The 13,610-nt window shown below is 43.0% G+C and overlaps 1 protein-coding gene across 1 annotated transcript in view; it reads left to right on the plus strand.

Moving 5' to 3' along the window:
• The first annotated feature begins 19 nt into the window (after positions 1 to 19).
• BZW2 (basic leucine zipper and W2 domains 2) overlaps positions 20 to 13,610 on the plus strand; it is a 55,710-nt gene continuing 42,119 nt past the window's right edge. Inside the window, exon 1 of the mRNA XM_084510962.1 lies at positions 20 to 238. Within this exon, the coding sequence (XP_084367088.1) occupies positions 72 to 238 (167 nt within the window). The 5' untranslated portion in view covers positions 20 to 71. The remainder of the gene's footprint in view (positions 239 to 13,610) is intronic.

Raw genomic sequence — 13,610 nt, forward strand, 5'->3', positions numbered from 1 at the left:
TCTCCCCTCTCCCCCGCTCGCCGCAGTGGCGCGGGCGGGCGGAGGGGCGGTGCCGAGCCGCCCGTGTGTCAATGTGCCCGGCCTGCGCGCCTCCATTGTCTGCCGCCGCCGCCAGCACCGCCAGCACTGCTGCCGCTGCTATCACTGCTGCCCCTGCTACCACTGCTGCCCCTGCTGCCGCCGCGCCGGCCGCCTGCCCGCCCGCCCTGCCCTGCCGCAGCGCGCAACCACCCGACAGGTGCGGGGCGGGGAGGCGCGGGGCAGCGGGCGGCGGCCATGGCGGGGCAGCGGGCCTTTCCCCGGCCTCCGCCGCTGCCTCGTGGGGGTTTGGGGTTTATTTCTTTTATGTTTTTATCGCGGGAAGGGTTAAAGCAGCCGGGTGAAGACCCGGTAGGGCACGGCACCGCGTGCCGGGGAGGAGTGCGTGGGGGGGGGGAGCCCGCTGCTGGCACCTTTCTAAAATTAAACCCGCGGCGCAGAGCGAGCCGTGGGGCGCGTCCAACTTTCCGATCCGCGGCCGGGCCGAGGGGCTCGGCGCGGGTTTGTCCTCGGGGACCTGTGGCGGTGCGTGCCAGCGCCGCCAAAGCCGGTGCTGGGCGGGGGTCGCCCCGCAGCTGCCCCGTCCTGCTCCTCGGGTGTGTCCCCTGGGGCTGTTCGGGCGCCTCGTGTGCCTGTAACCGATGGCTGGAGGCACGGTCTCGCCAGGCGACTCGCAGCACTTGTAGGTCGCCCCACGGCTGCTGCTGGCTGGGGTCTCGCCACCACGGCTCCCCGTCGGTGTTCCCCACGTGCCTGAGCCCCTGGAAGGAGCGGGGGTACCCGGCGGGGCGCTGCCGGGCCGCAGGCGAGCGCGCTTTGTGAACGCGAGCCTGGCTTTACAACCCCCTGGGTACACAGCCAAAGCGTAGTACGACTTTATTTTAACAAAATGGTTGAGTTCCGTGGGCTTTCCTGGTTTTAAAAGTCGTGGGAATACAGGGACGTTGCTATCATCCAATTTTATTTCAATCAACAAGTGCAAATAAGTGAGGCTGCTGCGTCCTTGCGTTGGGGCTCTAGATTACAGCCGATTCCCTCAACTTCTTTATGTGGGGGACCAAAATCACCTCGAAGGAAACACTCCGAGGACAGAAGTGCTTTTTATATGCTCGCCATGAAAGATATGCCTGTTCGTGCTAGCAGAAGGCTGTCACTCGCTCAGCCACGAAGGCTGAATTTAGGGTTTAAATAGTCTTTTGTCAGTTCACTGCAGGGGGTGAATTTTACCCGCTGCGAACAAATTTTGTGATGTTATAGTATGTTGATAATCTCTGTGACACTGTTAAATAACAAGAGCCTACAAGATTCCTTTCATATTCTAAAATATCCTGTCAGACATTCAATGTACAAAAATATGCACGTTGCATTTTTTTTAATGTGGCAGTGTCAGTACTGTCATCGTACCCTTGTTCACTGTGTAAATGGGCAAATGAATTTTTTCCTTGGCAGCCTCACTGAAGCTTGTTTAGCGACTAAGGCTACAGGAGTGCTCCATCTAAAAGAGAAATAAAATACTTTTAAAATAGTGCTTTAAAACGTTTCTTGCTCTTACCTATCAAAGGCTTCTGTGTGACCTTCAGTGCAGTAGTGAGCGGACATTTCGCAATCTTCTGTTTATTCTTCCTGTATCCTGATGAGGTAACGAAGTGCTGTTGCCTCCATTTTATGTATAGAACTTGAAGCATGGGGACATCAAGTGACTTTTCCACGGTGGTGTAGGAAGTCTGTGTCAGGGCAGGGAACTGGAACCTGGAAGTGTAGGTTTCTGAACTCTTGGTGTCTTACCCCTTAATGCATTTTCCTTTATTTACTGTGTCAGTTTTTTACATACGTTTAAGTTGTGGTTATTGTGTAGTGATTAATAACTTAAGTGTTGGGCATTACAGAGGGAGAAGAAAATGTTTAAGTTTCAGGTGGTATTACATATGGGAATTTCCCATATTTCCTCGTCAGGTTATGTGTATATCTGGTGCTTTTGATTTCTGAAGCAGGCACAAATGGTGACTTGTTTTCTCACTCCAGTTTGCTGCAGTTATGCTCATGGGAAAGTACAATAGCTGTTGTACTGAATGCATAGGTCATTCTAAACACCTGATTTTTTTCTACAGCTGTCGAGCAAGATTGATGCAAGAAAAAAAAAACAGAGGAAAAAAAGAATATAAAAGAAAATATAATAATGTTTGCTTTTGATGTGCAGTAAGTTTTTTGGGGAATAAATGTAGGACAGTCTCTTCTACACTATTCCTTGGACAGTGCACTGTGAAACTCTGTCTTCGGATATAAAAGAGAGGAAAAAGAGATGCTGAACTGGTTTCACTGGTTTCAAGCCACTTTCTCCCTCCCTGTCAAGTGACTATCCTTCTCTTGTCTTGGTGGCTCACTTGAATCGTGGTGATTGTACTCTGCTGATGGTGTCACAGCTCAAAGATCCGATAGCCTCTTTCTGTGCCAGATGATCAGAAACATGGTCAGACCCGCTACATTTTTACCTCAGGAAAAATAAAAAAAAAAAAGCCAACAAAGTATTTCCATGACATACTCTCCTAGCTTCCATCCCACTGTCTTACAGCTGGGCGCTTCCTGAACGCAGGATGGTATCTTGGTGTATCTTATAACTTGGTAGTCTGCAGTGTTGTTGTGGGCTCTTTTTCTGGAATTCAGGTAAACTTTGCATCTGCAGCATCCTGTGGTTATAACTTTCACAGCTGCATGAAAAATTATCTCCTTTTATTTATTTGTTATTGAACCTGCTACTTAATGGCTTCTTTTGCTCTTCCTCTTTTTTTTTTTTTTTTTAATTCCCCGCCCTAGTTCCTCTTTTGAGAATTAATGAAAAACTGTTCCCTATTCACCTCTGACAGGCACTCAAAGCTTGATAGACCTGTATCATCCCCCACCTTTGTCTTTCTGCCACACTGACATTTTAAGTCTATTTAGTCATTCCTGTGTAAAAGCCATTTTGTATGGTTCTCAAGTGATTATTTTTTTTAAAATGGTTCTGCCTTCTGCCCTGTGCTGTGGGGAATTTCCTTCAGTTAGAGCCAAGCCTTTGAGAGAGACCTTTGCTGGGTTCTGGACCTACTGAATCCAATCCTGATAGTTACATTCTGGCCAAAGCAAGGAGTGTCTAACAGGATTATTCATTTAGATCAATTCAAGTTCATGCAAGTTCAAGGTAGTCTTGCTTTGTTTTGTTTTCTAATTGCTAGAAACAGCCAATGGTTTTTCCCTCTTAAATAGCCTGTGGATAGGTTACTTTTTTTCCCCTCCCTGTTGATTGGCATTGTATAACTCTGACTTAAGTATTTTTGCTTTATTGTAAACACTTTTTTCTTTCTAGGTTTCTTCTGTATTTGCGTCTCAAGATAGCTGCTGAATCTGTGGTCTGATCTATCAACATTGCTAAGTCTTATTTTGAACCAAAAGTAGATTATTAAAATACCTCAAAAACAAACAACAACAACAAAAAAACACAACTGAAAATATCTACCTGCAGGAGTGAATGATACGTGCTCAAACACAATAGATACATCTTTGAATGACAGGGTTTTCCTATAGCCAGGGTGTTCACCTGAGACATGGAGAGAGATTTCCATCTGCTACCATCTTATATTGGCTGTGAAGTGCATTTCTGAGTATATGCTTTTATTTCTGTGTATATCTTTTAACTCCAAACTGTGCAAGGGCTACCTGTGTGATCTTCCCCAGATAGTAAGGCAGTGCATAAAGAAAAACTTTTGAGGTGCTCGGGTATTTTGATGATGAAGATAATGTGAATATTTTAGATAAATGTGCATTTGTAGTACCTGGCTAAAAGTTTCTTTTAAAAAATAATCACCATTACTTTCAGACATGTTTACTCCCTGCTCCATTCATATGATCATCAGTAGACTTATAATATGGCAAACAAATGACTCAATTTTGTATTCTCTTAATTGTTTCTTCTGGATGATCCTGATATAAACAACTTGCTCAGACAGTAGGTTTTTTTTTTTTTTTGCTTTTGTTTTTATTAGGAGACTTTTAGCTATTATTATTCTCTTTGATTAAGAGAAACAAATTATTTAAAACTTGGCTTTCATGTATATGAATTCCAGGTAGGTATATACTTTCATTTTAGTCCAGCTGTAATAAAACAAATGCATACAAGCAGCTTTTGGCTGACAAGGACAGATGTGGTTAGTGGCTGCAGAGTAATATGTATCAGACAGTCAGCTAAGCACCTTTGCAAGACTAAGTTCTTGCCCACTTAAGCTTTGCAACTGGTGTCTCCTAAACTAATTCTGGATTACCACAGCTTCTGAAGGAATTGGTTTGCTATGCCCATTCAGATACGTGCTGGTAAAATAAATTAAAAATTCCAGAGATGTAAGATTGCACAACACAGAAATACCCTTTTGTGCAGAAGGGCACTGGGTAAGTTTCGATATAGGTCCCACTCCACCATTTTGTAGTTTTGAGCACCACACTGGGGGAAGTCCCTGGCACCTGTGTGTCAATAGCTGTTGCTGATGCAGGCTGGAGAGTCCCGAGCTATTTTCTGTCTGTGAGTATCAAAGGTTTTATCTGATGAACTGGAGGTAGTTGGGTTAAATATATCTGATTAGATCTAATCTGGGAGTAAAATTTTAGCATAAGATTCTTTAAGCTCTGCTTACATAATACAGTCACCTACAGATACGTGTATGTGTTTGCAGATCTAAGCTGACTGTTTAGGAAAGATGAGTAAAATTATGCATTGAACAGATATGTACTATTCAGATTGCTTTGAGAGACTCTTTTTTTTTTCCCCACTTCTCAGCGTATTTTCTGTCTTAATTCCTCCTGTTCAAATTGAATTCTCATGTTTGAGTTGCACATCTGACAGTAGGCTGTTGTCCATGCCTGTCTCTCTGCTCGAGCCTACGAGTAAAATAAGTCCCTTCTGGTGTAAAATCTGTGATAAATTTTACCTCTGAACTGCTGTGGTTCTCTTTTAAACTGTGGATTTGATTACAGGTACTGTTTCTTTTGCCACGTGATCCACTATTATTAAATATGAATTCTCCTCAGCTGTTGTTCTGCTTTCTTGTTAATTTAAAATCTCAGTGATCTGTTCAAAGGTAACTGAAAAACTTGAGGATCATTCAGCAGTAAAGCTGGTGTGCGAGAGGGAAGTTGACAAATGGAAAAATCTATTGCTTCTCCCTGGAGAGACCAGTGTGTGGAGTGCAGTGCCTGAAAACCCTTTTGAACTTGCTGTGCTATGCTTAGATCTAACTGGAGATCTTGTAATGAGTGCAAAAGTCAAAATAAAAGCTAGTCCAAAGTAAAAAGAGAGTCCATTGACCAGAGAAGAATTGTGGTGGTGTGGTGCTTGTATGTAGCACATGCAGCTTGAGCTTCCTACATGCCATAAAGCTGAGAGCATAGTGAAGTTGAGTTTCAAGAAAAGAGTATTCGTTGACTTTGGTTTAACAGCTCTGGTCATCTGTAAGTGTGGTTGTGTAGTGCAAACACAACCAAGGGCAGTCATGTATTTGTGAGGCATCGCTGGCAAAGGAACCTTCTGAATCGGCTCCCAGTTTGTGCCATGGGGTTGGATGGCTGCAAGGGGCAGCTCACGTCCATCAGATTGAGACACTAGGGCATCCTGGTGCACACTGCTGAGGCAAAGGGAGAAAGCTGTTAAGAGGTGAGCTGGTTGTGAGTAAGTACAGAGGCTGAAACCTGGGTAAAGGCTGGTAAATGTGGTACCAGCTTTATTTTCTGTTGCTTTGTCTTGTTCCCGCTGTGTCTTTAGAAATGCTTTTGTCACCAGGTATGTCTCAATATAGTAAAATGCTTCCTCCATATAAAATAAATAATATTTTTTTGAGTTGCACATTGTGTTTTGTAAATTCCTAGAAAGCAGGAAAATATTTCCAAGAAGTGAATTAGTAGCAATTCCTACCCTGACAGAGACTCCGTAAATGCTGTTTGTTTCTATGCTTCATAGAGCTTTTAGACCAGAAACGTGGTTTAGGAGTGGTATTTGTATTGATTTTTTTTTTTCTGTAGATTTTTTTAAATTTATTGAATATATCATCCATACACGTTTTTTGGAGTCCTGTGGAAGGATTTGCTCCATTCTGAGTTATTTGTAGTGTCAGATGCAGACCTTCTGTATAGAGATTGTTTGTAGTTACTCCGGACTCATAGCAGTGGACCAAGATTACTGCTTTCAGCTTCAGTAAGGATGGATTATCTCTGGTGAGAATTAGAGTGGAGAACAGACAGGTCATGCAAGGAAAAATGCTAGACACAGTCTGGGACAGAAAGGTCAGTCAGGGAGATGGGAAGGAAACATCTCCTGTGATGTCTTCATTCCCAGTGAGTTACACCCTTCTGCCAGTCCAGATGGAACAATTAAATACAACTTTGGGGTTGCACCTCATTGTGCTGACCACTGTTTAACGTGTTTTTTAAATATATGTTTTCGTTTCATGCAGAAAAAGAAGTCTAAGCAGCTCAACAGTTTGTAATTTACAGGCTTAAGCAGTCCTTTAATTTCAGGTTTCATTTCCATAAATAAAATCCCTTGCTTCGCTAGAAATAATTTGAAGAGGGAAAATTCATTCAGTCCATTGAAGTTATACGTTAATCATTTTTCTTTTGATAAGGCACAGGGTGTGAAATCTTAGCAACGTGTTATTGAGCCTTAGTAGATAGAAGGGTAGGCATTTATTTGCACTGAAAATTAGAAAAAACAAAGTATGCTCTTTAAATACACAAGAAGTCAACCCTTTTAAGAAGAAGAGGAGATGGTGAGATGCTTCCCAGTCTGCACCTTTCTCTGTGCTAGCCAAGGTTGATGTGATGGGTTTGGCTAGCGCCTTGCTGCTGATTTTGTCATCGTCTCTGTGCCTGTGAGATTGCTGCTGAAACTCGTGCTGGTGGTCTCTCTCCTGCCTGCTTTGACCGTCTTATCTCAGTGCATGGCATTGTGTGACTGGGACCTGTGGACCCCAAGCCAGTGAGCTCTATGGAAGGTCAGTGTTGTGCTGTTGAATCCTGTCTTCTGTCCAAGATGATTTCGTGTTTTTTCCCCTCTGTTTTGTGGCAAAAGGAGGCCCCAGTCAACATGTCCCCAGAGCCTCCTGAATCCTTGTCTCTGCCCATAAGAGCCTGTGCCTTCCCAAGCCGGGGAAACACTTGCTTCTCCTGTACTCAGATATGATGATGGGGTCTTTTTGGGTTTTGAGCTTGGCCACCTTGTTCTGCACAACTGTAATGGAAGACTTTTTCATGAATTAGGAAAGCATGCTCATAATTCACTTCTCCAAAGGGAACGAGGTGAGGTCTTTATATTTTCAATTTTTGTTTTAACTGTGTTACAGTGTTAGCAGAACTCTTGGTGTGTACTGGGAAGTCAGGGTGCTCTCTTCCTAACATGTGCTGCCCTTGGTGTGTCAGTTTATTTGCTTTGCCATGTGCCTCCAAGGTCTGTCCTTACAGAGCAGGCTGCGTGGTGACCACTGCTAAATTGCCAAGGTGCACAGCTCAGTCACGTCTCTGGTGTGGTTTGGTCCTTGAGCTCTGATCTCTAAAGCAGTCCCTTAAAACTCCTCTGTGATCACTGTGGCATGCGTAATTGAGATTCATAGCCTGCCTTTTTTTTTTTTTATTTATTTCTGGGGGAATGCCAGTAGGAACCAGTGGTCCCACAGCTCCCTAACACCAAGTCTTTCAAGCTGAAGCATTTCATGGACAGCCTGCATGGTGCTAGGATCTGTTCAGTGGTTGAATGCCCTCCTTCAGCTGCTTTTGCCTCCTGGCAGCAGGAAGGCCTGATTCTTCTCCCCTTTCCCTTTTGTTTTATGTTGTGAATGTAAACAGTTGTTGACAAGTTCTCCTTTGGTCAAAATACCTTTTCCAGTCTGACCTGGGACCTCTCAGTGGTACAGAATCGGCATTATGGTGTGAGGAGGCAAGGCAAGTCTTGTGCAGCTGAGGGAGAAGAAGATGGTTCTGGGGGAACAGGCATCATCTTCCTGCTGTAGACCAAGATGTTCCCCACTTACTCTTTTTAACCTTACCTTATTTTTTTGTCATCCCAGTATAAATTTCTCAGATCCTGTTAATAACTAGGTTATTAGACTACTGAATTACCTTAATTAGTGTTCTACCTTAATTAGCGTTCTCAACAATTGGTTAAAAAAGCTTCATATCAACATATCCACGGTCTGAAATACTAACTCTGTTTTTTCCCTCAATATTTGCGAAAGGGAATGGCCTTGCAACGTTGCCAAGAATAGAGGAAAAATGCCAAGTATCACAAAGCCCCTGATTGAGTCTCATGTTGAATATCTGCCTTCTTTTATTTTACAATAAGAAAAAGAAATATAGATTGGCACTTCAGCCACCTTTGCATTTTATCTCCCATTAGCAAAGGACACATGCCAGGTTTTTCAGTTTCTCAGCTCCGCGCAGCGTATCAAGCTGGGCAGGGCAGTATTCAAGGTGGGATGCAAATGCATTGGACTGCATGGGCTTTAACAGTCAGCTCATTGACTTTGAGAATTTGACTGTCTCCATGTCTAAAAAGATCTACATTTTGGGGATTTTAGCATGAGTTCACTTTTTTTACATTAGAAGTATTCTCTCCATCTCTCCCCCCTCATTGTATAATAGATAAGAGATCTGTTAGCAGTCTTTTTGGCTTTTGACAAGCTGCTGCTTCTTTCAGAAACCATGAGGTGTAGCACCGAGGGGTATATGCCCTTTTTTCGCTGAAAGTTAATGTATTTCATAGAAATCTTTTCTAGATGTATGAGAAATCCACATTCAGGAGCCCTGGGTTAACTGATGTGGCTTTGAAGTCCTCAGGGGAACTAATCAAGCCTTCCATTGTGTTTCCTTAATTCAGGAGAAAAAAATAATCCTTTAGCTGTCTCATTAATAAATCTTATAAATTCTTAATATCTTTCATTCCTGTAAGAAATGAGTTGTAGAAATCTAACGTAGTTTTTCTTGGCGCTCGTACCCAGTTCTGTGTCCATTTCTGTGTGTACACCTCCAGACATGCATCTGGTGGGGCCGTAATTATGTTACCTGCAGAAGGATGTTGCTGATGTTGGTCTTTCTGCTGCATGAACAATGATGCTGTAAACAGTAAAATAGGTTTCCTTATTAATTGTGTCAAATACCATTGTGCTGAGCTGACAATGAAGCAGGCCAAATGACTGCAAACCGGACGCACACTCCTGCTGCTGAAGGAAGCGAGGCTGGCCAGCACAGGGGTGTTTCAATGCCCATTTTAGAAGCTGTTAAACCTATTCTAGTGATTCTGGGTTAGAAATTGGTAATTCCTGCACTGACTCATGGCTTCAGAAGGTGAGTTGGGTGTGGGTGGCTTCTTGCCAAGTGTGTTTGTGGTAAACTGTATTTTTAACCTTAAACAATGGAAATTTATGAATTGTTTAAGAAATATAAGCAATTAAGTCTACTGATTTAACTATAGAATTGAGTAATACACCATTAGTGATTGCGCTATTGTTAATTTTGACTGTATAATTAAACTCTGAGATATATTTAGCTGTCGCTGAGCTGTAGACTTTACACAGATTATAAGTGCACAGGTATGAATTGATTTTGCAGCACTGTAGAAACTGATGTAGGAAGTTGGAAATTTATGACGGAGTCACTTTGATTAAAAATGTAGAGCTGAAGCTGTTTGCAGGAGAGACTCCCTTACATCCTACCCAAAGTTGGGCAAGTAGAGTACTTCATACAAACAGTTTTCTGGAAATGTTTGCTTTTCTCCGTTGTTTGTGAAGGGAGCCAAGGATTGCGAGGTCAGACTTAGAAGTCTGTTGTTGTTTATTTTTAGAGTTTGGTCAAATGCAGAAGCAGCTGTAGTGTAACCGTCGCTGCCCTCATTTGGGATTTTCTGCATAATATGGTGGAGTGGGGGGGATGTTGGATTTGTGCTCCGGTCTGCATCGGGATGAAGGAGGTGCCTCAGCTGGAGGGGTGTTTTTGGCTCTTCAGTGTAAGCACAGGGTGCGTTTCATGCTGATGGCTAAGACACGGTGCCCAGGTGAGGCGGGGCCATCCAGCAGCATACCAGGACAGGAGTGAAAGTGCATGGCTGGCTGCTGGTGGGAGCAGCCAGGAGCTGCCTCTTCCACCTCAGCTGCACAGTTTGCAGCTTGGTTTAGGAGAATTTTAGCATGGCATTTGTGTGATGCCAGGCTGAGTAGCATAGGATGTGATACGGCTGGATTCATTGACTTGTTTCTTCCCAACATTTTGGGCACGGTGTGGGGAGCCGCTCCGTGGCCAGAGCCCTGAGCTGCCTGCATGCTCTCACGATTCATAATGTGCAGCAGCCGTTGCTTCGTAGTGCTCTGTAAGGACAGTCGTGGCAGTCAATTTACTAACTTCAAAATATTTGGCCCTGTTCAATACCAATTAGTAATAAATTTGATGTTTTGGTTAAGTGCCATAAGAGGCTATTGACTGAATAACCTGTACCAGTTAACAGCTGACTGATTTCTTCCTTGCCTGGCTACCTTGCTAACCATGGACCCAGACCTCTCATCAGGCAGTGATACCCGTGTAAAGTCCTCACCACGTCAGTGTTTGTCATGCTACTACTGTTGATGGCAGAATACAAAAAGTTGAAGTAATGCAGGGCTTTCTTCACGCTGAATAAAGCAGCCGTGGTTATCTTAACTTGTGAATGTGTGTTTAGCTCTTGAATTCCCCTACAAGTGGCAAGAAGTCATACACTTGTAATAGCCCCTTCACCTATACTTGTAATGTAGGCTGACATCAGTTGTAAAAATTCAGATGTCACAGTGCTGAGAGTGGTGACATCACATGGGAGCAAGCGGTAGGAAGACAGCAACTGGAACAAAGCAGCTGGCTGCATGTAAGTATTTAACACTGGAGTGCTTCAGCTTTTTGCTTTCACAACTGAAGACAACCGGTTTAAATGTCTTCCATCTTCTCAAAAGAAGCAACTTAAAGTTATAACATGTTACAACATGTTATAACTCAAGTGTAATATAACATGCTGACTCCAGTCAGTCCTCTTGTGATTTTGGTTATTTCTTCTCCTTACCTGGCCTTACTGCTCTTCCACCCAGCTTGCAGTGCTTTTGTCATAGTGCTCTCAGGTGGAATATTCTGCCATGGGTGATTAACACCTCCCTTGTGCATTTGGGGATTGGAGAGACAGCATTTCTTGAAGTACAGAGCTAAGGAGCTATGTGGGATGCATGATGCCGGCAAGTTCCCTGACCTCAGACCCAAGCTTGACTTGTTAGGACAAATGGGCCTTTGCTCCAGAGCCCGGTCTCTGAAAATGGCCCATAGCAGTTGGGTAGGTTTTCTTTAAAAGAAAAAGGAAAAAAAAGTGTGTATAAATCTCTATAGATGGGAGTTCTGCATTTCTCTTCCTTTCATGCACTTGTCACACTTCCAGCAATTTTCAATTCAGGAGTTTCTGCCATCCTCATGCTTGATAGCCCTTCTGTTAGACACACTCTTCTTCCCTCAATGTATCATAAGAGCTTTAGAGTTGCTGCACAGAGGTGAAGAAATTACTTAATTACTTTCTGAAGTAAGACTGAGAGCTCTGATATGTTGGCTGCCAAGTCTTGGGAAGGATAGCAAGTATTGTCCCCTCTTTGCTTGTCCAATCTCTACTATCTGTTTTTCGGACCTGCAAAGGCTAATAGTTATGCAGGCACTCTGTGCCACATGTTGTTGTGTGTGTTTTTTCAGCTGCCAACGTGTTGATAGGAAGTCATATTTATTGCCATAGAATTATCTCAGCTTAGACTGAGAGAAATTGGATCAATCACTGCCTAGAAAACAGCTGTCTGTTTTCATGTTGAAGGTGTGTGGATATTTAGTGCTCTCATCACCCACTTCAGGAATTTGCTCACCAAAACTACTGCATCCTGTCAGTGTGTTCAGCCAGCCAGGAGAAAGAAGCAGCAGCCACAGAGACTGCTTTTGGTTTGCAGAGAGATGCAAGTCAGTTACAGGCTCCTTTTCTGTCCAAGTGACTGCTGCTAACAGCATAATCGGTGTTAGTTGGTATGTTTGGAATAGCTGACATGGTGCAAAACACTGCGTGTTTCTGCTGCTGGCTCTTCGTACCATTGCTTTTTAGCCAGAAATACCAGAACTCAAGCCTTTGAAAGCCCATTCATTGCCCTGAAGGTAAAGAGCCACGTGTTAACGTGGTGAACTCATTTTCCTTGTACAAGCTTTGTAGAAATAATCAGAGAATTTTAAGTTAAAAGAGCTTTACTGCATGTAGCAGTTGTCTCTTACTAGAGCCAAGGCCTTCACCACTTGCAAGGCTGTAAGAGGTGCTGACTATTAATATATCCCTCCTCCAATTACTGTATTTAGTTCATGAAATAATAAACTGTTAGCAGCTGGGAGGGAGTGCTTTCTGCAGAATCCATACTTTGTGTTTAATTTTTTGAGCTTAGCCATTGTTGTTTTGAAGATTACTTACAGGTTTTCAAATCCTGCAGTGCCATGTCCTGGCAATACCAGTGGTCTCCTGTGCTTTTGCTGATGCACAAAGCTTTAAGACAACAAGAAAGACAGAACTGTCACATCTCTGATTTTATTGATGTGATTGTTGAATTGTATGAGTAGGGTTGACACTGAAAATATTACTGTCAGCGTGCATTAACAAAGAGGAACAGGGTGGACTTGAGCAGAGTACTGCACATGAGAAATGTGCTCTTGTACTTGCCTCCATTGCTGAGTTGCTCTTATATTGTCTTGTGTCTGACAGATTCGTTGCTAGGAATGAGGCTTCTCTGATAATTTTTTTAGCATGGTTTCCCCTGCATACTTGCGTTTTTTGGTTTGTTAGTTCCTGGTGCACAGGAACTATAAAAAGTAACTCCAGTAAATGATTTATTCTCTGTATATTGTGAAGAGCATCTAGTACACCTTCCTCTGCCAAGCATTACTTTAATGAAGGGTAGAGCAAAATTGTGGCAGTACCATCATAATCAGGTTTTTGCAGAACTTCAGTTCAATTAAACCATGTTCCTACAGTACCATTATCTCTTACAGTGATAGCTATTGTATTTTTCCAGGATAAACAGTGCATATAATGCTCCTCTGAATTAAATGATCATTTTTTAGCATTTATATAGTCCGTTGAAAGTGGTGTCTTGCATAAAAAACGAACAAGAACCAAAATAGCCCCACCACCAAAAAAAACCTTGTTAACTTTGGAGAAGTGTTGTGTTCTGCTTGTTTTCTAAGTTAACCTGATCCTAATCTCTTCCAATCCGTATTATCGCCTTTTTTTTCTGGAATGTTTCTCTTCTGGCAATCCATGCAAGCTTTAATTTGATGACTACCATCACCTTAAAATTGATATTTATTGGATGTGAAGCAATACATCGTCTCCATTACCTTGGGGTGCTCCAGTTAGGAGTGCAGCAGTCTGAGAGAGCTCTCAGCTGAAAAGCTCCTACTAATACCTTGCCCTTGCAGAATTATATCTAATAACCCCTTTCAGCTGCTGAAAGAAACCTTGTTACCGAAAGATAGCTTTTTGT

The sequence above is a fragment of the Aythya ferina genome (assembly GCF_964211825.1).
Source record: "Aythya ferina genome assembly, chromosome: 2".
NCBI lineage: Eukaryota > Metazoa > Chordata > Aves > Anseriformes > Anatidae > Aythya > Aythya ferina.